The sequence below is a fragment of the Hemiscyllium ocellatum genome, chromosome 1, assembly GCF_020745735.1.
Source record: "Hemiscyllium ocellatum isolate sHemOce1 chromosome 1, sHemOce1.pat.X.cur, whole genome shotgun sequence".
In the NCBI taxonomy this organism is placed as follows: domain Eukaryota; kingdom Metazoa; phylum Chordata; class Chondrichthyes; order Orectolobiformes; family Hemiscylliidae; genus Hemiscyllium; species Hemiscyllium ocellatum.
In genome coordinates, this window is record NC_083401.1 from 126830416 (window position 1) to 126857101 (window position 26686).

Here is a 26686-nt window from a genome sequence, read left to right on the forward strand (position 1 = left end):
CAACTATGATTGCATTATAAATTGTGTGCACTCAAAGACAATACTACAAACTAGTTGAGAAAATTTTAGTTTTTTTATTACAAATATCAAAGAATATGCAAAATGTATCAATTTTCTAGTAAAATTTACTATAGTGTTTAAACTACTGGTACACAAGTAATACTGTACACCATCTATCATTATACATTTCATGGATTAATTAAAAACATATAAATGAGTAAATACAATTATATTGTGCAATTTTAATGAACAAATTAACACAATGCTGTTAACTTTACTCATGTATACAAAATGCAAAAGTATTAAACAATAACAAAATTTACAAAGAAGTTAACAGTGTGAAAATTGACTAAAATCTATAAATTCCGATAACTTACTTCTCTCTAAATCCTGACCCAAAGTTGCAGTTGCCCTCCAGAAAATTGTAATTTTAGGCAAAATTATAGTCAATTATAGAGAAGCTGTTGCTAGGTTTTGCTCAGGAAAAACATTAAAGCATTACACCTGTGTGGGAACAGTGAAATACTTCAAACAACTTGCGAAATACAAATCTTCAAATTTTGAAATTACTATACATTCACTCCGTCCACTTAACAACTGCTTGCCTTTAGTTCAACAGGCTGACTCATTTTATCTCTCTCTCTCTCTCTCTGTTGTTTCCTTCCCCAGCCAGGCACTCCAGCCCATCAGTTCCCAACCCAAACACTTCTACTTGCTGGCTCCTTATCTGAATGCTAACTGAATAGTAGTGGTGAAAAGGAAGAAGCAAGCAAGGAAACTATGAGGTAGGTTCTCAGAGTGAAACAAAGTGGGAGGATTCAAAAGAGGAAGCAATGAGATGATCAGGCAGAGAAGCTGAAAGGATTTCAGGGAGTGAAGAAGCTCCCCAAATAATTACATCACAGGATTCAACAACAAGTCAACATTAAGAGAGGTGTCAAAGTACACCAGATGAGGATGCCAACAGTGACGGAGCACAAGAACATGAAAGCAGAAATCGCAATCTAAATTAGGAACAGCAGGTCCAAGACAGAAACTACTTTAAAATTAAACAACTTTAATGAGGGTGACTTAGTGTAGAGTGACTGTATCATATTTTACAACTGGTACAATCACATGTACCAAAACATTCAGATGGCCCTAGGAAACATACATCTTTAATATCAATCAATAATACTTCCTTCTTGACAGATCTTTGTCATACATTCTACTTTACCCAAGGAACAGCAGATTGCAGTCAATCTATTTTTCAAAAAGGTCAATATTATTTCACATTATTCTTGCAATTCAAACCAAAAATAAACAAGTCACATACATTAAATAACACTTGTTCATTTTGATCATGTGTACTAGTTTATATTTTAAAATCAACTGAATTATCGTGAAGCACAATAAATTCAACTTATCTGCTATTACTCATCTGAATTATTTTGCCCTCTCAACACTTCTGTAATTTCTTGAACGTTGGCAACATCATTCCAGTCCCGGGTGGCTTCCATCAAGTGGCGCTGTCCATGAGCAATCCATTCTTCTTGATCACAAAACATCCGTCCACAAAACCAACAGTGAAACTTAAACTGCAAATGCTCATCATGAACATTCTGAACTATCTGATAATTATTTTTATGGATCTTCTTTAATCTTATTTTCAACATATGTCTTTCTTTCACTGGACTGACTGTTTTACAGTTACGCCATTTGTCAAGTAAAATACCTCTGTTTTCAAATTCCTGTCTTTGTCCAACCTTTAAATTGAGAGAAATTACAGTTCTTTCAGATAAAACTACCTTGAGTACATTTCCTCTATACTTGCCTATTGTTTGCATTACATTAGCTACCTCTTCAACATCCACATCTGGATGATTCAGTACAACTACAGGTTGATTGCGACGAGGGCATTTTACCAGCTGACTTTTATGAAATGGTTTGAGCCTTAGTTTGCGGGCAGTCTTTAATATCTCACAGTGATTGGTGGTGACAGGAACAAAGCTATCTTGTTTTTTCACCTTTTTTAAGATGATTTCATCCCGATTATGATCAGGTACTATTTTTCTGGTATTCCTGCGCTTCAAAGGTAACGTTTCGCCTGCACTGGACTTTAAGGACTGAGAATTCTGGCGAGCAGCTATCTCAACAGATATAGTGTTAAATGTGCTTGGTCTACTAACTGAAACAGAAGATTGATCACAGTTTCTGTTCTCTTGACATTTTATCTTGGAAGAGCAATTATTTCTTGAATCAAGTTCAGCATAAACTGGGCACTTCTTTGTCAGTACTGATGCTTGCAGTTCTGAATTTTCTGCTTTGCTCCATGAAACAGTTGTGGGACACAATACTCTAAGGTTTTGTGATAAATTGACAGAATGGCAATTTATGGTAGAAGGTTTCTGTTCGGAATTATCAGCATGATTCAATACTCTAAGCACATTGTCACCTGAAACAATCTTGTAAGTTGTTTCATGTCTATAACAGTCAGTGCCTTTTACTAGCGTTGGTGTGATTTCAAGATTAACTTGGCTCGTTGAGGAACTGAGCAGAACTGCAGGAAGATGGGATGAAGCCATTTCTGATTTGGACTGCAGTTCTGGAAAAAGGTCATTTTTTACATCTTGTCCCAGACTGTCATTTTCAAAATCGTTTGCACAAGAAAGATTTGGTACAACTTTTGCAATTTCAGCAATATTTTGAAGAGCTTGTTCAGTCTGGCTGGATACATCTTCTACTACTTTATGAAAGCATGTACTTTGTTGGCCACATGGAGGTAAAACAGAACGAGTTTTGTTAGGAGGTTTTAATTGAACTTTGGAATGATTGCTTTGGTTATCTAAAACAGAGGGTAACAGTGAAATACTCTGTAGTTTTGCTGTAGTTGGAAGTACTACCTTTTTCGGGAGCACCATAGTTTTACCAAGTTTGGAAGATACTTGTTTCAGTTTCTCAACAGCATCAGTATAGTTAACATCTTCAGGATCTGCACTTGGAATACAGCTTAAAGGAAACAAAGAGGTTTTACTTTGCAAATTATGCTGGTGACAAACTTTCAACGTGGATGCACTAGTTGTAGGCATGTCTTCTTGTACATTTGCGAAAGAATGCGAAGCATTTCTATTAAAGGAAGATCCCTTTGAATTAATGTTTGGTTTGCAAATCTCTGCAAGTGCCACTGGTGATTGATTAACAGTTGAAACTTGTTTCCAGGCATTTGATGTTATTCCAATGGGAACAGATGTAGTGTCACTAAAGTTATGACAAACTGAAGGCTCATCAACTCCATTGGTAATTGAGCATAAAACATTTTCAAGTGTTTTACTTTGATTGGATGTATCTTCCAGGGATAAATTTGGAGAATTTTTAAGCTTTGGAAATGAGAAGGGTTTGCTTTGGTAGCTTTGTGTTGTACCAGTTAATGCATTTCCCATAGTGCTAAGCACATCACTTGAATTTCTCTGTACAAAACTATCCATTTGCGTGCAATACTCCACTGCTGTATTAGTGCTTCTGGAAGACAATCTAGCTTGATTTAAATAAAATTCATTAGAATATAGTTTGTGTGAATTCTGGAAAGCATTGACATCATCAACAAACTGCTCATTTACAGAAGAACAATCCATATTCTCAACAGGTGACATTGGTGGAATAGAAGGAGTCAATGTTGGCAATAAATAACGATGCTCAGCCCTGTTAACACAACTGGATAATTGAAATGATTTCCCATTCATCACTGATGGACTTGACACTGTACAGAAGTTCCTGTCATTGGATACTTGCAGACACACTGGATTCCTGTAGCTGACTGGTTTACTTGTATGTTCTTTTTCAAGCTGGAGAGTTAGACTTTTATTATTTGCTTGAATCTGAGAACATGGGTTCGTTCTCAGAATTTCTTGTACAGAAGTGAATGAAGTGCAACTGCTGTCCTGATCATTATCCCATCGAATACTGTCCGGAACATTATTAGTACCACAACTAAGAGAAAACACTGAAGAAATTACAGGCCATTGTCCATCAACAGAAGGATTATCAGTAGACTCAGCAGTATCTAGATCATGCCAGTTACTCAAATCATTGAAGTCTGCATTAATTGTAATGCCTTGTGATGTATCCTCCCTACTTAATTCATTCTTATCATGCAATGGTGATAGCATTTCACTTACAAATGTCACACCGTTTGTAGACGCATTGCTAAGTGAATTAGTAATAGCTGCTGCTGCTGCTATACTTATGCCAATAGACGTTCTTTGTAAAATCTGATCATGCGGGTTTTCACACAAAGTTGCACTCTCGCATACTGACATAATCTTATTATCATTTGTATTTAGTTTTCTAGACTTCAAAGCTTTTGATCTAAGACGCAAGTCTGGTTTTGTTCTACTATTTTCACACTTTTCCAACATGCGGTATGAATTGTTACTATAACGTATTTCACCGTGATCTTGACCAGATGATATTCTTTGGTTCTGTACCGCAGTACAGTACTTAAGATGACTTTCAAATGTACCTTTACAAGCTGCAGGTTTATTGAGGTCCTTATCAACAGTATCAATACACTTCAAACAGTCTGTGTGAAACATACTTTCAGGTATAATTTTGGTTTGTCTAACAGATGAAGAACATTTAGATGTAATCCGATGATCAACAGATTTGGAAGCTACTGTTGTATGATTGCCAGACAAGGTGGGGGATAGCTGACATGGTAAGACCTGACTAATGTCAACCGACTTGCAGTTCTCCATCATATATTGCTCTGTATTGGCTTTAGTGCTATCATTTGGCAAAGATCCAATTGATTTAATTGCAGTTTTACAGCTGGAGTCTCTCAAAACTTGAGAATTACACAAATGTATATTTTTTTTAGCCAACCCCGGGCCTGCCATAGGCAGCTGCAAAATTGATTTCTCAAAATTTGCTTCAGCAGAGATGACATCTTCAATGCCATCCATATTTTCATTCCTGAATCTCGGAACATAAAAGCGATCCTGTAAAACACATTCCTGACCATTACTGACAGCAACTTTACAAGGTGAAAAGGAGTTTGTACACTTTTGCATTTCCTTATATTCAGGAAACATTAACAATTTCTTATCAATTTGATTCAGTAACTCTTCGGTATCTGCATTAAAATCTTTCAAAGTGGTTTTGTTGTTTAAAGCCTCTTGCTGAAGATAATGCATCATTTCATCTAAAACATCTGGAGTTGCAAGAGGATCTTGTTGAAAGCTACAGGTCAAGTCAGTTTCTGTTCGTTCACTACCCTGAAATTGTTCTTTAGCTACATCCTTACCTTGGTTTGGATGAGCCTTGCTTTTAGTCTCCACTATGGAAGAAGTACTAGTTGTAGGCTTTACACCAAATGAACAGTGAGGATTTGAAAAGAGCAGTTTAGTATTTATGTCATTATTATCAGCTTCAACTTCACTGAATGATTCTACAGCGGGTAACTCATTGCGATCCACGATTTCTGTCAGTATTGTTGTAGGGTTATGTGACAAGCTGTTCTGTTGCAGCGGTGCCATTTCTGAATTCACATGTTGCATTTCTTGTGCTGGAAGTGTAGTTATTCCTGATGTGCTAGCTACTGTATTTTGTGGTATTAGTTTGAATACTAACTGTTGTTTCCCATTAACAGTTTTTATTTCTGTTAGTTGAGCCAAACAGTTAGAGGGAATAACCATCTGTGCTGGAGCAACCAGTGTTAATGGTGCACCAGGCTGAACAGTATGCTTAGATGGAGCAAGTACCTTTAGCTGATTCTTTCTCGCATCCGTGGAAGGACAATTCAAGTGTTTAATATTTTGTACAAATAAGTTATCCACACTTTTACTGTCACTGGCGCTGTTTATACTTCGATATTGCTGTTCTTCCACAGACTCACCTTGCATTTGACATGATGTGGTAACAGAATTAGTAATTAAAGCTAATGAATTTACCACCTTATCATGTAGCCTAACATTAGTAGAATTCTCATTTTGTTCAGTTATTGTTGGCTTCACTTTGGATATATTCTTAGCTTTGGAGGAAGTCTTTTTCTTACAGCTTTTCCTCATTGGGAGAACCAGTGCAGATCCACCATTTTTTATGATATCTCTGTGTACTCCTTTTGTATGTTTCACAACATAATCCTTTCGGACTGCACCATAATCACAATACCTACATTTAAAAGGAAAAGTTCCAGTATGCTGTACAGAGTGGCGCTGGAATTCTCCCCTAGTGTAACAGACACGATCACAACGCCCACATTTGTACTGAATTTCTTCATGTCTCAGAATGTGTTTCTGAAAGAGAAGTGGATCTTTTGTTGAAAATCTGCACTTATTGCAATACAAGGTATCTGGCTTTAAATGCCTGGTTTTATGCAGTTCCATTTCTCTAATCAAGGCGAGACCTTCTTTCTTGGCAGCAAGTTCGGTGTTTAATGCTTTGTCCATTGTGTGTGAAAATGCATGCACATTCATTTGTTCCACATCATCCACTGTGAAACCACATCTGCTACAGACAAATACAGGTCTGTCTTCTGGATGATTTTGTTGGCAGTGTTCCTGAAGTTCTGCAAAGCTAAACTGCTGGATATCTTTACATTTAACACAAAATATCAACATTTCATTTATCTCTTTTTCACGTTCTCCGATATGATCACAGATTTCTATTCTCTCCTTATTCGTTCTCAAATTTTCTTTCAACTGCTGCTTCTTGGAGCTGAAATAACTTTTGATTGCCGTGGTCTTCCTTGCAGTCTGCTTCTTTCCAGTACGACATTTTATTGAAACTTCTGTGGCACTGTAAACAAAACTTTTCTTTCCAATAAGATTATCTATTTTTGGCAACAGCACTTGTAACAATTTAAGCTGCATTTTTAAATTTCTTAAATTTCAGCATTATGCATTAGTTCTTCATTTCTTCTTATCCTTTCACAATGCTCAAGACAGTTAGAAAACTAATCCTCTGCAATCAATTGGAATGCTCCAGTTAAAAAAAAGTTGTTTTATAAGAAATTATATGATCTCCAACTAAAAAAAAGTCAACTACTGCGATTCAAGATCACGGCAGAGAAGTATCTTCATAAAATTAAATCGTGTTTGATCAACTTCTTTGCACCAAGTCCCTATTTCAATACAGCAAGGATAATCCGTCTTAGACAGTAAAAGAACTCTTCCATCTATAACAGAAAAAAAGAAATTTAGTAGATTATAAAATATCATGCAGACAATGAAAATAGCTGTCACACCAGAATCTCAAAGTTAGAAAAAATAAGGTAGTGAAATTGGCATTTACCATAAAATAATATTGATAAATTAAAAGCTGTTTGGGAAAATACAACACTTAAAATCCAACAAGTGATGCCTCAAGAACAGCATTTTTAAAAATCTTTGAGTCCAAATGTTGCCACTGAATTGTAAAGCTAGTTTCTCATGTCTTAATCCTAACGCAAATCAGTAACAAAATTCAGATAATTTAATTGTTAAATTCAAACAGAGATTTCCACATGGTTCTTTGAACAAAAAAAACCCTTCAATACATGAACATGGAAAGGTTGACTTTGATCTGCAAAAAGACTTAAAATATTTTTTTTTAATTCATTCATGAGAATTGGGTGTTATTGTTGGCCAACCTTGATTGCATGTCCCTAGTTGCCCTTGGAAATGGCGTCCAGAACTGATTTATTGAATTGCTGCAGTTCATACCCTGAGGGAGGGATTTTCAGGATTTTGACACAACATTGAAGGAACAGCCACGTATTTCCACATAAGGATGGTGAGTGATTTGAATACTTGCCTATCAAGCAGCTTGCTGTGTCCTGGATGCTGTCAAGCTTCTTGAATATTGATGGAGCTGCATCCATGCAGGCAAGTCAACAGTATTCCATCACACTCCTAACTTGTTGTGGACAGGCTTTAAGGAGACACGAAAAGGAACTACTCAAATAATATTCCCAGCCTATGACATGATCTTGTAGCCACTGTATTTACATGACAACTCCAGTTGACTTTCTGGTCAATGGTAAAACCCTCTCCCAGGATATTGACAGTGGCCAATTCAGTGATGGTTACACCATTGAATGTTAAGGCACAATCCAACAATTGCCCCTTATTGGAGGTCATCACCTGCCATTTGCAAACCCAAGCCTGGATATTGCCCAAGTTTTGTTGTATTTGAACATAGGCTCACCAGTATGAGGAGTCACAAATGGTGCTGAACATTGCACAATCACTGAGGAACATTCCACTTCTGGTCATATGTTGAACTAAAGATTATGAATGAAGTAGCTGAAGACGACGACTGCGCCGGGGACACTACCTAAGGAATTCCTGCAGAGATGCTCTGGAGCTGTGATGGTTAATTCCAACAACCACAACCATTTTGCCAAGAAAGACTAATACTGGAGGAGAGTTTGCCCCCAATACTCCTTGATTCAAGTATTGTGAAAGCTCCTTGATGATGCCACACTTGGTCAAATGTGGCCTTGATATAAAGTGCAATCACTCTCATTTCACCTCATGTACTCATTGCTTTGCTCATGTTTGGACTGAGGCTGTTTTGAGTTCAAGAGCTGGCAGATCCTGGCAGAACTCTAACTGGGTATCAGCGAGCAGGTTATTGCTGAGCAGATGCTGCTTGGATAGCACTATTACACTTTCCATGTCTTATCTGATGATCAAATGAGTAAGTGACTGGGGTGGATGTGTCCTGCTTTTTGTGTAAAGGATGCACCTGGGCAATTTTCTACATTATTAGTTAGCCTCCAGTGTTGTAACTGTACTGAAATAGTTGGCTCTGGGAGCTACAAGTTTTGAAGGACAAGTCTTCAGCACGATTGCCAAATGATGTTTTTCGGCCTTTAAGGCCTCCAACCCTTTCATGATACAATGTGGAGTGAATCAAATTAGATGAAGACTGATATGTGATGCTGTAGACCACTGGAGAAGGCCAAGCTGAATGCCACTTTGCACTCCTGGCTAGAGGCTGCTGCGAACACATCAGCCTTATCTTTTGCACGGATGTGAAGTGATGTGTCCCATCATTGAGATGGGACATTTGTGGAGCATCTTCCTCCTTGTTTAATTATCCACCACCATTCAGAATAGGATACGGCAGGACTACAGAATTAGATCTCATCCTCTGGTTGTGGGATCACTTAGCTCGATTACTTGTTGCTTACACTGTTTCATATATATCAGTCCTGCATGATAGCTTCACCAGAATTACACCTCAATTTTAGGTATACCAGCTGCTGCTCCTGGCATGCTCTCCTGGATGTTCCATTGAACTGTGGTTGATCTGCTGATGTGATGGGAATGGTTGAGTGAGAGATATACCACGCCATGACATTGCTGATTGACATCATCAGAATAAGATTAGCACAATGGCCCACAGCACTCCATGGATGCTGTCATGAGTCACTAGATCTATTCGAAATCTGTCCTGTTTAACACTTTCCTATTTAGGTGATAGTACTACACAAAACAATGGAGGGTATTCTCAATGTGAAGGCAGCACATCATCTCCACAAGGAGTGTACGGTGGTCACTCTTACCAATACTGTCATGGACAGATGCATCTGCAGCATTTTCACCTCACCACCTGACACAAACCCAGTATAGCAGCTACATCCTTTCATACCCAACCAGCTCAGTCTGGCTCAGCAGCAGCATGACTTTCTTTTTGGTGAACATTGAAATCCCCCACACAATCTGCCCTTGCACCCTCAATACTTTTGAGTAATTGATGCCAGACAGAGCGATCAATGCAACTGAGTGGTTTGTTATGCTATTTCAAAGGGCATTTCAGAGTCAACCACATTACTGTAGAAAAACCAGGTGAGGATGACAAATTTCCTCCCCTGAAGAACATGCATGAGTCAAATTGGTTTTTCCAACAATTAATAAACGGTTTCATATCATCAGCAGATTTGTTATTCCTGATATTTTTATTGAAAGGAGGAAAGTTATTGGGAATGGGAATGTAATTGCAAATTTCCGTTCTTGTCATTAACATTTGGTCAACAGTCCTCCCAACGAATCCAGAAAATGTGCTGAAGGCATTGTTAGTGGAATTTCTTGCGCCCTTGTGTATTACTAACACACAATCCAGATATCACTGCAGTGCAGGAGTATGGTGAAAACTACTGCCCTGCACACCTGTTAAGATTAAACTGGTACAGCTCATCTACTAGTGGACTCCTTTTGCAATGGCAGGCCTTTGAGACTGATGGCCAAACTGCTATGCTAAGTGCTCGACATATTCCATAGCCTCCCCTTCAACGTGCAGGGAAGTCAGTATACTTGTTTGTTTGATCAGGTTTGGATGATACACATATCTTGCGTTGTCAATATTCAAAAAGATGTTGAGTCTCTTGATTGCAGAATTAAATAAATCGAAAGTGGCTTACAAATCTAGCGCAGTAGCATCCATCTGATCTACACTGCTTTTCCAGCCAACTGAATCAACAAGTCCCCAAGAATTTTAGTGACGGTTACAAGCTAGCCAATATCCTTCCTGCTCACCCCATAGCATTGTAGACGTTTGGAAGGATTTAGAAGTTACATTCAACTTGTTGGGCAACCAGATGATCACACCCGACTTGACCTTCAAGTTCTCTCAGTGAGACATTACTAAATGAGGGGTAAGGTGGGGTGGGGAATGAGGAGGCTAAGATTAGGGGGTAGGGTGGAAATGAGGAGGCTAAGATTAGGGGGTAGAGAGGAGAGAATGGGTGGGGTTGCGGCAAGGAGTTTGGGAGAAAAGGGTTGGTAGTGTGAGGGGGTTGAAGCCTAATAGCGGGAAGAGGGTTGGGGAGGATGTGAAGGCGGTTGGGGGACAGCCAGGAGGAGGGTGTTGGGGGAGGGGGGGCAGTTGAGGCGAGGGCAGTTGTAGGGGTGAAGGCGGGGTTGAGGGGGTGGGTTGTGAAGCTGACCCCGTGACCCCTCCCCGACACCAACCGTCCGCTCTCGCGCCAACCGCCTTTTCGAAAACGGAGCTGAGAGCCGCGCGGGCTCGGGAAAAGATCGCGCGTTCGTCGTTTTCCTGAAACAAAATACCACGGCGGCATCACCGACAACAACATCGGCTGGTGGGCCCGTACATCATTCCCTTTATGATAAAAACACAAGAGACTCTTCTTCAAATATAACGAGTCCTGGACCCTCAGATTCCGAAACTATTAATGACCTGAAAGAAAAGAGAAAAAGAGGAAAAACAACTTACAACTGGCTCAACATCGAGGAAAAAGGAAACTCCCTTCCTTTCATTGTCAAATTCCCTCAAATGATGATTGTGAACGAAGACAGCCCACCCCCCACCGTAATATTTAGCCGTAGCACTAGCTACGCCGACGGCGGCTCACTGGCAACTATGTCTTGTATCCCGCCGCGGGCCACTGCGATTGGCTGCCCGCCCGAGTATAGAAATCTACTGTGAGCGACGGCGCGCTGAGTGCAGCAAGTGTATCGTGTTCACGTGGGAGCACAACAGTCAAGAGAAAGAGGCTGACGAATGGAGCTTTGCAATTTATACAAAGCAATGCTATTTTATTGAAAAAAAACTGCTCACAAATCTAATCTGAATGCAACCCCGATCACCAAACTCTGGTTTGAGTCCTATTAGAAAAGTTAAAGTATTCCTCTTCGTTTTCGACAATCCCAATTCTAAAAATTTGCAATCGCCGAAGTTTATCCTTTCGGCAAATGCCCCGAAACTACGCAAAAAGATGCAATCTGCTTTTTCACCCCCGCGCTCATCGTTTTGAACTCATAAAATGAGAAACGCCCCGGTGTACGCGTTTTGCTCTTCCACACGATCCGTTTCCAACTACCAATGTTTTCACGAGAAATTTCTGTGTCTTTAAAAGAAAATGCACATCTCAAAAATGTCATCGCCTGTTTATGCTGACGGTTGAGTAACTTGAAATGTTTTCCAATTAAAAATAAGTGCAATCTATCTTCGTTCATAGTTAAATGTCTTCACCATTCTCAGATTTGACTTCTTCAAATCTATTCTAACCGGATGAGAGCTGAAGGTGAAAAAAAATCAAAGTACAGGTCGCCTGATCTTCTGACCCAAGTTGGTTGCTGAAAATGCCAAAGAAAATTTTCATTCGTGATTTCGATGATGTGGAGGTGCCGGTGTTGGACTGGTTTGAACAAGTTTAAAAATCATGCGACACTTGGTTATAGTCCAACATGGACTATTACCTGGTGTCGTGTGATTCGTGATTTTCAGAGCCTTCTTGCGGAAATGTAGGATGGGCTGGAAACCTCGTCCTCATAAACTCATATTTCCAGAATTCCTGCCGTGTAAACCATACTGAGTATTAAATAGGATACAGAGGAAAAGCAGACCTTTAGTAACTGACCAAATGGGTAATTACGATTATTCTCATTAATTTAATACATCCAAGACCTGCATTTAAAATAAAGATAACCCAGACTTAATAAGTATTAAAAGGTTATGTGTTCCAACTCAAGGATGATGGCAATGTAGAAGACCTTGAAGCTCATTAATGTCTTTTTCAAGACTTGAACCGAAACACGAGCCTAGCGATTTTCAGAAGCCAAGTAACACAATGTCAAGGTAGGATTTTACAATATTTTCGATGATTGTTTAGTCAACTGATTGTTTTCATTTATGAAAGCTCTGATTGAAATCCGTTGGGTATCATCGTAAGAGAATGTTCATTGAGAGTCTAGTGACGTAAGTAGTCAAGTTCATCTCTCACTTCAGGCTTCCAGCAGTGGTTGATAGTATCCGAGTTCGATGCGGAACTGAAGAAGGCAGACTTGACCCGAAATGTTAACCGTGCTTTCTCTCCACGGATGTCGTCAGACTTGCTGAGTTTTTCCAGCAATTTATGTTTTTGTTTCTGATTTCCAATTCTGCCGGATTTGTTTTTGTGTTCTGAGTTAGACAAGCTAAACATATTCAACGTTAGCAGAAGTTTACGATTTTTTGTTTTGGATTAACTAGAATGTTGCAAAATTGCTGGATGTCTTGGTGCCAATTGAGGTGAAATCAAAAATATTTCCATTTAAATACGATGGGTTTAACATGAATAACGTTAATGAATTTTGATTAGCTGTGGTGGGCGGGAATCTTTTTCAGACGATTATGAAATACACCATTTGACGCAATAATCGTGTCAACATTTCAACTTGAAAGAAAGATGAATTAAGATTCATATGGCCAGGATTGCTGTTCAAAGGATAATAAACAATATTGATTGTTTAGCCTAAATGGCTTAGTTACATAGTATAATTCTAATAATTTAAAACTAAAGCACCAGATTTGCATTTTGCAATACTCAAGATAATTAGAATTAATTAAAATGTTTCTTTGAAAGATATAATGGCAATGTCAGGTCAACTATCTTCAGCTGCTTCAGATATTTGCTGGTAATAGCAGAATATTCAGCACTATCCATAATTTCTCAGTTACTGAAGCAGTATGTGTCCATATACAGCAACACATGGTCAACCTCCAGGGTTGAGCTACTAAGCAGCAAGTAATATTAATTTCACATTATGCCAGGAAATTCCTCTTTCCATCAAGACAGAATCTAACCAACTCCCTTTGACATTCAATAGTATTACCAACACTTTCAATATCCTGAGTGTTACAATTAACCCAAAACTGAACTGGGCCAATTTTATACTTTGGCTACAACAGCATCTCAGAGACTATGAATACAATGATGAGTAACACCATCTGTCTCAGTCATTTACAGACACACGTCACGAGTGTCATGGATTACTCACCACATGCCTGGATGGGTGCAGCTCCTAACAACACTCAATATGTTTGGCATCATCCAATCTGTTTGATTGGCATCAGCTTCAACATTGCAACAATCACTCCCACCACCACCAATGCACAATGGCAGCAGAATGTACCATCTACAAGACACATTGCAGAAATTCTTCAAGTATCTTTGGACAACAGCTTCCAGACTCATGATGTCTACCAACTGGGAAGACACATGCAGTCCAATGCTTAGGAAAACCACCAACTGTAAATTCCTCTCAAAGTCTGATACCATTATGACTTGGAACCATTCTGCTGTTCCTTCATTGTTGCTGAGTCAGAATCCAGGAATTTCTTTCCTAACAGCACTGCTGGTGTCCTTATCCCACAAGGACTGCAACAGCTTAAGACGACACCTTTTCTAGGATAACTAAAAATGGACAATAAATGCTGCCTAGCCAGCAATGCCTACAATCCATAAAACAACTTTAAAAAAACAAATTTTGTAAATTGCATCAATATTAGAAAGCAAATTCACAAGGATTAAAATCAAGGAAATATTTAAAATTTAGTACTGTAACATTTAATTGTTTTTTGATGTATTTATATTGTTATTTTGATTATTGTGAATTGGATTTCCTTGAACTCAAATTCATAATGATCTCAATAGCAATTACAATGCAAAAATAATCCAGTAAGCATTGTAAACGGTGAGGACGAAAGTATAAAGCTTCAAAAGAATATTGAATGGTAGTGGAATGGACTTACAGGGTGTATATTAAAGATGACAGGATGGGTTAAGGGAACAGTTAATAATAAACAGAATTTATTAATAGGAATATAGAGACAAGAACAAGGAGGTTATGTTGAACTTTTATAAAATACTAGTTCTGCCTCAAACTAGATGATTATCTGGCTTGCACTGAGAAGGGACAAGAAATATTCACACCATATAAGTGTGACCCAACTATCTCCAACAAGAGTGTATGTAACCATTGCCCCTTGACATTCAATGGCATATCTAACACAGAATCCCCCAATGTCAACATCCTGAGAAAAATTTGTTTCAACTGCTCACAAAGATCAATGAAGTGAAGGCACAGAGTGGAAATTGGACTGCTGGAAAATGGGGCTGGAGAAGTAGTAATAGGGCACCAAAAGAAAGGCACAGTAAATGAATGGTCACTTTGCATCAGTCCTCACAGGGGAAGATTCCAGCAGTACTAGAACTTCAAGAGAGTCAGAGGCTAGAAGTGAGTGTAGTTGTCATCATTAGGGAGAAGGTGCTGGGAAACTAAAAGGTCTGGAGGTGGATAATTCACACGGACCAGATGGACGACTCACAAGATTACTGAAGGAGATAGCTGAGGAGATTATAGAAGCATTGATGGTGACGTTCAGGAATCATTGAACTCAAGGACGGTCCAAGAGGACTGGAAAATGGTTCATGCAACATCCTGTTGAAGAAGAGGTGGAGGTGGAAAACAGGAAACTATAGGCAAGTTAGCCTGACATTGGTTAGTGGTAAGATTTTAAGGTCCATTATTAAGGATGAGTTTGCAGAGCACTTAGAAGTGCATGGCAAAATTTGACTGAGTCAGCATGGCTTTGTTAAGGGGAGGTCATGTCTGACAAATCTGTTAGAATTCTTTGAGCAAGTTAGATAAAGGAGAACCAGTTGACACAGTTAATTTGGATTTCCAGAAGGCTTTTGACAAGGAGCCACACAGGAGGCTGCCAAATAAGATGTATTGGGGCAAGGTACTGGCATGGATAGAGAATTGGCTGATAGGCAAAGAGTGGGGAAAATGAAGTCTTTGTCAGGATGGCAGCCAGTGACTGGTGGAGATCCACAAGCTGTCCACTGCAGTGGCCGGTGTATTGGGTCCAGGTCGATGTGCTTATTGATTGAATCTGTGGATGAGTGCCATGCCTCTAGGAATTCCCTGGCTGTTCTCTGTTTAGCTTGTCCTATAATAGTAGTGTTGTCCCAGTCAAACTCATGTTGCTTGTCATCTGCGTGTGTAGCTACTAAGGATAGCTGGTCGTGTCGTTTCATGGCTAGTTGGTGTCCATGGATACGGATCGTTAGCTGTCTTCCTGTTTGTCCTTTGTAATGTTTTGTGCAGTCCTTGCATGGGATTTTGTACACTACGTTGGTTTTGCTCATGCTGGATATCGGATCCTTTGTCCTGGTGAGTTGTTGTCTGAGCTGGACCCAATATACCGGCCACTGCAGCGACAGTTGGAACTGACAACCGGAAGCGGCAGAGACAAACCACTATAAATGCCGGAGGAAACATCACAGGAGCGCTTCACAGGAGGCTCCCAAGCACTCAGGATGTCACCTAGACAGGGGACGAAACGTCTGCAGCACAAATTCCCAGTTCGGCGAACAGAACCACAACAACGAGCACCTGAGCTACAAATCTTCTCATAAACTTTGTTCATAATAATCATTAATAATCCAGATGAAAGAATTGATGGCAGTTTGCAGATAACACATTAGATAAGTGGAAGGACAGGTAGTGTTGGGGAAGCATGGAGGCTGCTTGGACAGGCTAATAGACTGGACAAAGAAGGGGCGGAAGGAATACAATGTGGGAAAGTGTGAGGTTATGCACATTGGTAAGATGAAGAGGTATTGATTTTTTTTAAAAACCGGAAAATGCTTCAGAAATCTGAAGTACAAAGGGACTTAGGAGTTGGAAAACGTTGGGTTTACAACACCCAATAATTAAGGGAATGTGTAGACTTTCATCTCAACATCCTGACATACATGAGCACTATCATTCCTTACACAATTTGAAGATGGCAGGACAAGCACTAAATTAAGTCTTCTGGAAGTTAGTCAGGACAGAAGCTTTGTTTTAGGTGTTAACTAAAATATACATAGTCAATATACTAGTGACCATGAAAAACCTGAATGAGATATGAATGGTCACTCATCTGCATATATTCTATATATCTGGTATTGTGTTTTCATCAAGGATTAATGTGTTTGACCGAGTTTCTGGATTAAATCAGTACAATGCTCCTTTCAGCTTTAGTTCTGATTACAGATGTGAAATCTGGGATGAAATTAATGTTATTAGCATAATAAATTGGACGCATTATAAAATTTATCAGAGATGATTTTATATTAAGGGTCTAATTTTTATAAAGCTGTATAAGAAATGGATTCTAAAGATGTCGATTGACTATTTTTTTAAGCATTGATTACCTATCATGTGTACATAGATATTTGAATGTCTTATACTGGAAAGGAGTTGAGAAAATAATAGTGTGGTTTGGGATGATTTCCTTTTTAAATCCATTAAAGTGATGCAATTTCCTCCTAAAATAATAAGTTTAGACCTTCCTTTAATCAGTCATTCAGGCAAAAGGCCCACTATCTTTTCAGGTATACGTAATAAAAATGTCTCATCCATGAGTATTAAGTAAGCTACAAGGCCTAAACAGACCTCAAAGCCTGAACTAACCCAAGTATACATAAAACTTTGCTCAAACAAGAATAGTGTTCTGATATGTAACACCTTATTATTTTCTATATTGTGAAGCTTTAATTTATGCCTGAAAAGATATCTCTAAAATTAAATATAAAATGTTAATAGATATTCCAAAACAAAATAAAGAATAAAATCTTAGTGTGTCTTTGGGCTCTACAGTCAAAGTTAAATGTCAACTTTGCTGGTGGTGCCCACATTAAGAATTTTGTTTTGAAACAGAGGAAAGTATTTATCAGTCATTGAAAATTGAAAATACTTTGGTAGTCTTGATAATCAATAAAAATAAATATAATCATGCCAGAAAAGTATAACTAAGCTATATATGTTTTAATTACTGACCAAATGATGTATTGCAATGCACGCTAAAGTAGTATTTTACAGTAATTTGTATTCCTTTTTATAGCACAGAAATTTGCTGTACTACTGGTGAAAGTTTATGGTTTACTCATATCTGCTGCACCCTCTTCTTGGCAAAATTAAGTCAGCAGCAGAGAGCGATTTGCAAGCCTCTGCCTGTTATTAATTCAATAGCAATTCAAATAATTATCTTTTGGATAGGATGACTGCTGGCTGCTGATATCAACCTTAATTTTCCTATGTATTGTTACAAGTATAGCAAGCAGTTCAAGTGTCTGCATTGCTTACCATGGGGCCAGGCAAAATTTAAATCCACTAAAATGCATATTTAAGTTGCTTCTCCTAATAGATCACAGGATTCTGATTTAGGATTTATCATACCATGCAACAAAAACACAAACACAGTCCTTTTCAAATCATCAAAGTCCCAAATAAGCACAGATAGGACATAAGAATTTGAGAGTTAGATCGATGTAATTGGTCATATCTCGCTGACCCAAACCGTGAACAAATGTAAAATCTACTCTCCCATTCAGCTGGCAACAGTATAGCTACATACCCATATCAGAACTGTTCTGTGTGCAGAGTGAAATTGCACTTACAATTATCTGGATAGATGCAAGAGCAGTTTGGATTTAAACTAGCTTCTGTTGCTAAATGCTATAGAAGATTCTTATTTGGCCAGGTTATCTTCAACACAACATAGCAGATCAGGACAGATCAGTTGCCAATTTTGAAATGTAAAGTGATGATAATTACATTAACCAAAGAAGGGACTCTCAATGGAATTATATTGAGGGAGTTATAACCCTGCCTGAATGAGTGTCTGTGAGAGTCTCTTAGTTTCTAACTTTGATGTTCCCTTTGCATAATCAGTAGTGGTACTTTGATAAAGTTCACCTTTCATTAAAGAGGCAATTAAAAATTGCTGTAGAAGTAGTAAAAGACATCATTGTGCTTGGTAATGTCAAATGTAGACACAAGCCAGCAGATAACTGTAACTTACTCATTTTCAAAGTATTTGTAAGACATTTGATCTGCTTTTATGTCCATTATATTTTAATTTATTTCTATAAATGTTCTGGCCATAATGTTTGTTTCAAAGGATATAAAATAAAAGTGTACTGAAATTTAATATTTCAGATTGTTAGCTCTGGAATTCGATCACTGTTTCTTTCACAATAACAGGTCAGTTTCAATTGTAGTTGAAAATGTGTTGCTGGAAAAGTGCAGCAGGTCAGGCAGCATCCAAGGAGCAGGAGAATCGATGTTTCAGGCATGAGCCCTTGTTCAGGAATGAGGAGAGTGTGCCAAGCAGGCTAAGATAAAAGGTAGGGAGGAGGGACTTGGGGGAGGGTTGTTGGAAATGCGATAGGTGGAAGGAGGTTAAGGTGAGGGTGATAGGCCGGAGTGGGGGTGGGGGCGGAGAGTCAGTAAGAAGATTGCAGGTTAGGAAGGTGATGCTGAGTTCGAGGGATGGGACCGAGACAAGGTGGGGGGAGGGGAAATGAGGAAACGGGAGAAATCTGAGTTCATCCCTTGTGGTTGGAGGGTTCCCAGGCGGAAGATGAGGCGCTCTTCCTCCAGCTGTCGTGTTGCTATGGTCTGGCGATGGAGGAGTCCAAGGATCTGCATGTCCTTGGTGGAGTGGGAGGGGGAGTTGAAGTATTGAGCCACGGGGTGGTTGGGTTGGTTGGTTGGTCCGGGTGTCCCAGAGGTATTCTCTGAAACGTTCTGCAAGTAGGCGGCCTGTCTCCCCAAAATAGAGGAGGCCACATTGGGTGCAGCGGATGGGTAGTCTCTGGCCCACGCTAAAAATTAGAATTTACACCAAGATATTTAGAGTAGTTTCTCTCAATCACATATTAACCCAAAACCATTTTTTTCTTGGAGGAAATAGTAAAGTGGAGTTTTCTCATATTGTTCTTGAAGTTAGCAGCAAAACAGTTTTCTAACTTTACATAAGTTACATGAATGCTTCCCCCTTGAATAACATAACTAAAATTTTAACCATCAATTTAATGGTTATGCTCCTGTAACATAATAATTTTGAATATGCACACCCAGTAGACAAGGCACACCTTAATCATCAAAAATATTATTCAGGCTTCCTGAATCCTAGACCAATAATATGACAAATGCAAAGCGAGAATGAGAACAAGAAACAAGCGATTACAGTTGAACTCTATGCAAAAATCATGTTTAGACACTGGAAATTAGACTGTTAAAGCATATAAGTTATGTACTTGTCTTTTTCCCTCAAAAAGTCTAATTTTCCTCCCCAGTCATAATTTTAAATATTAAGTTTTTGCATGAATTGTTCTTTTTGAAACCTGCGCATATAAGATTGATAATAATCTGGTATAGTGCAGGGCCCTGGCATTCTGTTTTGCTGAATTCCTGTCCAAGCACAACATCTTCAAATCTGTGACCCCTGCCATCTAGCACTAAGGGCAGCAGATAAATGCATACAACACCACCTGTAAGTTCTCCTCCAAGTCACAGACAATTCTGAATTGGAACAGAATTGCTGTTTTTTCATGATTACTGCATAAGAATCCTGGCACTGTCTCCCTAACAGTACTATGGGTGTCCCTACACCGCATGCACTGCAGCAGTTGAAGAAAGCAGCTTACTGCCACATTCTAAAGGGTAATTAGCTATGGGCAAAAAATGCTGATCCCAATGTTGCCCACATCTCATGATTGAAAGAAAAATCTAAAATTCCTCCCCTTGAAACCAATTCTTTGCAAAGTTTTAAAATATATATATATTATATATGTATAAATATTTTTAATAATTTTTAATTTTTAATCTTCAGTTCTTCCAGGAATGCTGTTTAAAAAAAAAATTAGCAGTATTTTGGAGTTCTGCTTAGAACTCTTGATCCATTAAGAAATTTCTGAAACTCATGAGTGAATATTAGAAACACAAGTAGGCCATTCAGCCCCTGAAGCATGCCCTGCCATTCGTTAGATCACGGCTGATCTGACTGTAACCTCAAATCTGCACTCCTGCCTGTCCCAGATAACTTTCACCTCCTTGCTTGACAAGGAAGTATCTATCTCTATCTTAGAAGCATTCAACAAATCTGCATCCACCATCTTTTCAGGAAGAAAGTTCCATGGACTCAAAACTTTGAGGAAAGAAAAAAAATTGCTTCACCTGTTTTAAATGGGTGACCCCTGATTTTTAAACAGTGAACAATAGTTCCATATTCTCAGATAAGAGGAAATATCCTCTCCACATCTACTCTGTCAATATGTTCCAAACAAATGACTTCTTATTCTTCTAAACTCAAGTATGAGCGTAGTCTGTCCAATCACTTCTCAAAAGATAAACCCCCATCCAACTCCAAATTTCAGTTACTGATGTAGTGAACCTTCTCTGAATTACCTTCAACGTATTTACATTCTTTCTTAAATAAAGTGACCAAAACCGCACACAGTACTCCAGATACTCTGTGCCCTGTATAAAAGAAGTATAACCTCCTGAAATTTGTTTTCAATTGCCCTCATGATAAATGATAATATTCCATTAGTTTTTTTTTCAATTACTCACTGTATCTATACACTAAGCCTTGCGTTTCATGCATGAGGACACCTAGATCCCTCTGCATCTCAGAGTTGTGCAATTTCTCACCATTCAGACAATATACTTCATTTTTATTCTTCCTGCCAAAAAGACAGTTTCAAATTTTCTCACACTATATTCCATTTGCCATGTATTTGCCCACTCATTTAAACTATCTACATTTTTTGTAGCTTCCCTGTGTCCTTTTCACAACTTATTTTCCTAACTATCTATGTGCCATCAGCAAATTTGGCAGCCAGATCTTCTGTCCCTTCATCAAAGTCATCTATATAAATTGCAAACAATTGAGGTCCCAACACCAATACCTGTAGAATACCACTTGTTACATCGTACCAAACTAAAAGACTCATTCTGCATTCTCTTTACTTATTGTTAGCCAGCCAATTTTATATCCATGCCATTATGCAATCCTCTACATGAGCTTTAATTTTTCTCCAAGAACCTGTGATATGGCACTCTATGAATTGCCTTCTGGAAATCTAAGTACAGTTTTCCTTTCATCCACAGTGATGTAGCTAAAAGGCCTCAAAGAAGATCTCCAGTCCTTTAGAGTCAAATATGATTTATCTTTCACAACACAGTGTTGATTCTTTCCCTGATTACCTTGAACTAATCCAACTGTCCTGTTATAACGTATCTAATAACAGCTTTTATTATTCTCCTATGGCAAATGTTAAAGTAATTGGCATGTAGCTTTCTACTTTCCATCTCTCTTTTTTTGAATAAAGGACTTATATTGCTCTCTTCAAATGGTCAATCTAATGGAACCATTCCTGAATCAAATGAGTTTTGGAGAATTGAAACCAATGCATCAACTATCTCAGGAGCTATTTCTTTTAAGACTCTAGAATGGAGTCCGTCAGGAGCCGTATACTCGTCAGCCTACAACTCCAACAATTTACACAGTCATACTCTGGTGATTATGATTTTCTTGAGATCCTTCTTCCCTTCTATTTTCTAATTTATTACTTCTTTTAGTATCTATAGTGAAGGCTATAGTAATACTTGGCGATGTTTCATGTTTAATTTTTGATCTGTCACTATATTGAACAGTCTCTCTACATCCCTGTGGAACACCCAAAAGAAATTAGTATACAGCCAATAATGAGTATATACACACATATAACTAAACCATCATTACACTGTTATAAACAGAAAAAGTGCATTTTTATTGAATTTGCATTACTGATTATTAAAGTACCTTCAATTCATAACAGGGTTTGGTGAAAATTACTCTTAACAAGTTGTCCAATGTGGCTCATTACACTACTCCATTGAATATTAATGAGAAGAATTCCTGTAATTTGCTACATTAATTATACTGATAAACATCAAATCCAAAGCCTGAACACCATTAGGTGCAGCATCTGAAACATTGCAGCATTGGCATTAACAATCATGTGTCAATCAAAATAAAATTAATTCTTTAATGAGTAGTGGTGACATGGAACTCTAGAATAGTTATTCATGTCATTAGTCTCAAAGTTGTTCTAAACTAGAACACAAGTAACCAAATCCAATATATATAGAATTTTTTATCATAGTATTTAGATAACACTGAAGAGATTGATAACATTACTATCGTCGAATATTCACTGTTTGATGTTTATAACAGTTCAGTGTATCCCAAAATCATTTTTAAACTCATATCTATGTAAATCTCTTCTGAAAACGTAACACTAGCGTTCGAACTGCAGTCTCATGTCCTTCCGTTCCAAACATTTAAATTCTCAAGGTTTTCGAATTGTTCAAATATACATCTAGAATTAAATAATTTATTTTTCTCGATAACGTGAAAAACTTATGACATTTAGTGTATGACTATGTTTGAAATGCCACCTCGTTGCAGAACAACCGGTGTTTGTTTCCACTAGTTTAATCCTAGATCACTGACCTTGAAGTGGTATAGGGGATTATTTGTGTTGGCGCGGGACACGGAATTTTACTACAACAGATTCAGACTTTTCTTTATCACCATGCGAAAGCGATGACGCGCTAACGAAGATAAATTATTGATCACTGTTTGGGTCAGTGTCGACAATGAGAGACCATCAGTGAAATCTAAACAGGAGATTCCAATCGCTGCTCACTGTGGATTGCCCTCAACTTTGCGCTGGAGCTTGAGCATCCGATTGGCTGACACGCGGCTATGTGGAAAAACAAGTAGATTTCTACTGCTGGGGCTTAGTGTGTGTGTGGGTGAGTGAGTGAGAGAGAAAGAAAGAAGGCGCCAACACAACTTCACGGAAAATCAACAATCCTGCTCCAAACGCTAGCTTTGCTGTAATTTGAACTGAAACCAGCCGAAGTATCCGGGCTGCACACACAAAGTGGCTACTCTCAGGCTGGCCAGACCACACAAACTACTCACTTCGTTCAGCAGGCAGGCAGCAAAGCACATCGCCTCGCTCTCCCTTCAATTCGTTGAGGAGACAGCCTAGTTCACCTCTCGCGCCATTTTAACTCCCGTCTACCCTGGATCAGGAGCGAGAAGGGCTGATTCTGTCCCCTCCTGTCGCCTCTCTGGTGGCGGCGTCAATGTACAGTTGACAGCGGGTCATCGGTTCACCGGCAAAGAGCGCGTCCACAGCGCAGCAGAATCTATTTAACTTGGGAACTTGGAGATGCAACAATGCAAAGAAAAAACCCGTTCACAGGAATTCATCACTGTGAGGAATGTAACACCAGTTGCACTATTTGATTCGCGCAAGGATACCATACTGCATACTTTGCGTGACTGGAGAGTTGTCATGTTCCTGTTGGGAGATGTGTCCGATAATTTTATATATTCGTCGCGTACATAGTATAAATAATTACCATGTACAAAATGCGTTTGTATGTGTGCTATAGAAGTCAACTCCATGTTCTGGTCGATTGAAACTCATTCCTCTATTTCAGATAAAGGCTGCCAGAAGCAAAATGTTTCTGGACTAAGTCTGTCACTTTTATTTGATGTGAGCTGATTACTGAGCATTTCAATTTCCAATACATTTTGCCGTATTTTAGATGATGAATTATGAAATTCAATAGGAATTTAGTAAATTTACGTTTCACTAGAGTTTTGGAAAGCGATTTTTAAAAAAATATATTGAATAGTAGCTTGTTCTCAATGGACTGTCAAATATAAACAAGTATCTACTTCTGTATCGTGTTTTACCATACATTTTCTCTTGTTTGCAAGTTTTTTTTACGCCAACGGAAAAATAAAGTTTCTATGTTCCATGTTCAATAGATTCCAGATTGGCAACCATTATTCCACTACATGTAGAATTTAAAATTTAGAGAAGTACAACCAGGCAGAATAATAGACATCATGGTTTTGAGGTTTAGTTTTGTATATTCTGCTTCAACTTTCATAATTTCAGACATTAATTAGTGTAAGGTACAACATTTCCATTGGTCCTTGTAAGGGGTGTATTCCTAAGATCAACCAACTTCAGCTGCTCACCAATGACTTGCTGTTATAGGTCAAATGTTCACTAATGGCTGCACTATGTTCAATATCACTGATAACTCGCCTGATAAAGAAGCAGTCCATGTCCCTATGCAACAAGACCTGGGCAACATTTGGGTTTGGCGAGATATATAGCAAATAACTTGAACACTTCATTACTGGCAGGCAATGACCATCACTGATAAGAGAAAATCTAACCATCTACGCTGATATTCAATGGTGTTAGGACTGGTAATCCCCACCCCCAAACCATCACAATACTGGGGGTCTCCATTGACCAAAAGGTTAAATGGACCAACAGCAGATCTTATCAATGCTATATACAACTGTAGCAAGATTTACCTAATTTTATATACTCTACATTAAAGTGCAACATTCTTGCAATGTCTGCAAATTGACTGCTTGTGATTCATGTGCATGGACACATGGATCCTTCTTTACCATAGCATTCTGCACTTTCCATTTAAATATTCTGCGTTTCTATTATTTTTGCCAAAGTTGACAATTTCACATTTACCCACCCCATTTGCATTTGCCACATTTTATTCACTCACTTCATCTTCATTCCTCTGCAGAGCATTTATTTCCTCCTACTCTTGTATCATGTTTGGTCCTTAGAACTCATTGAGGTCATAAGAATTAAAGTCTTTGTTACATAGGGCTTTGTTACTCAGAAATTACAACACACAGATTGTTAGCCTCAACCAGTAACTGCACCCTCCTAATAGTATTAACCTTAATGCTTTTGTCATGTATGGTTATCCCCCTTTTCAACATGAACTATCCAACAAATTAATATGGTCTCTCTTATTTACAAATAATTGCCAGTAGTGTATATGAAATCAAATAAATTGGTATTTAGCAGTGCACACTGAATCATAGAACAGATTGACACAAGAACCAGGAGCAAGAGTTGGCAATTCATCCCCTCAAACCTGCTCCACCATTTAATACAACTATGCCTGATGACATCTCAGCCTCAACACCACTTTCCTGCCCATTTCCCATAACCATTTTACCCAGTACTAATTAAAGCCTATCTTCTCCTTGAACGTATTCAGTTGTCCCAGCATTCAGCACACTCTGGGGAAGTGAATTCTACATAATCATGACCCTTTGAAAGAGGTAATTCCTTTTCATCTATGTTATAAATTCCCCTAGCCTGCAACCATGATCTCTCATTCCAGATTGCCACACAAGGGGATACTCTACATCTACTTTGTCAATCCCCTTTAGCATCTTATATACCTCAATTTGATTGCCTCTCATTCTTCTAAACTTTACCAAGTATATAGGCCTAAACTATTCAATATCTCCTCATAAAACAATCCTTTCATTTCTGGAATTAATCTCACTGAATTTTCTCAGAATTGCTTCCAATGCCATCTCATCCTTCCTCAACTAAGGGCACCAAAACTGTACATTGGACCCCAGTTGCAGTCTCACCAATACTTACAATAGTTGAATACAATAAGATTTAGCTTCTGATATGATGTTATGTAATATACATCAGAATTTATGTTCCAAGATATATTTAAACTGTAAATCGGAATTTTTAAAAGAAAGATAAGAAAATAAACACGATTTATCAGGCACAGTAAGAGTATATTGCTAGTTAGAGTCATCGTCATAGAGATGTATAGCACTGAAACAGACCCTTAAGTGCAACTCGTCCATACTGACCAGATATCCTAACCTCATCTAGTCCCATTTGCCAGCATTTGGCCCATAACCATTTAAACCCTTCCTATTCATATACCCTACCCAGGTGCCTTTTAAATGTAGCAATTGTACCAGCCTCCACCACTTCCTCTGGTAGCTCATTCTATACACGCACCACCCTCTGCGTGAAAAAGTTGCCCCTTCGGTCCTTTTTTCTCTCCAACAAATGAATCCAAAAGTACAGTTAAAGTAACACAAATACGAGTGGTGGATATCCTCTCATTTCAGTGTAGCTGTTTGAATGTAAAGGGAAAACTGGATTGACTGGTTTATATGTAAAGCATCGGAAATTAACTTTTCAGACTCAAATCAAAATTCG

General features: G+C 38.5%; 1 protein-coding gene across 1 annotated transcript; it reads right to left on the reverse strand.

Moving 5' to 3' along the window:
- Window positions 1–282: 282 nt before the first annotated feature.
- On the reverse strand, window positions 283–6915 carry LOC132816035 (zinc finger protein 518B-like). Its single transcript, XM_060825449.1, has one exon. The coding sequence runs from the start codon at window positions 6846–6848 to the stop codon at window positions 1413–1415; it is 5436 nt and encodes a 1811-aa protein (XP_060681432.1). The 5' UTR covers window positions 6849–6915; the 3' UTR covers window positions 283–1412.
- Window positions 6916–26686: the final 19771 nt, after the last annotated feature.

What these genes read in the sequence shown, in the direction of transcription:
- LOC132816035 (XM_060825449.1), bottom strand. Translation starts at nt 6,848, where the DNA reads ATGCAGCTTAAATTGTTACAAGTGCTGTTGCCAAAAATAGATAATCTT.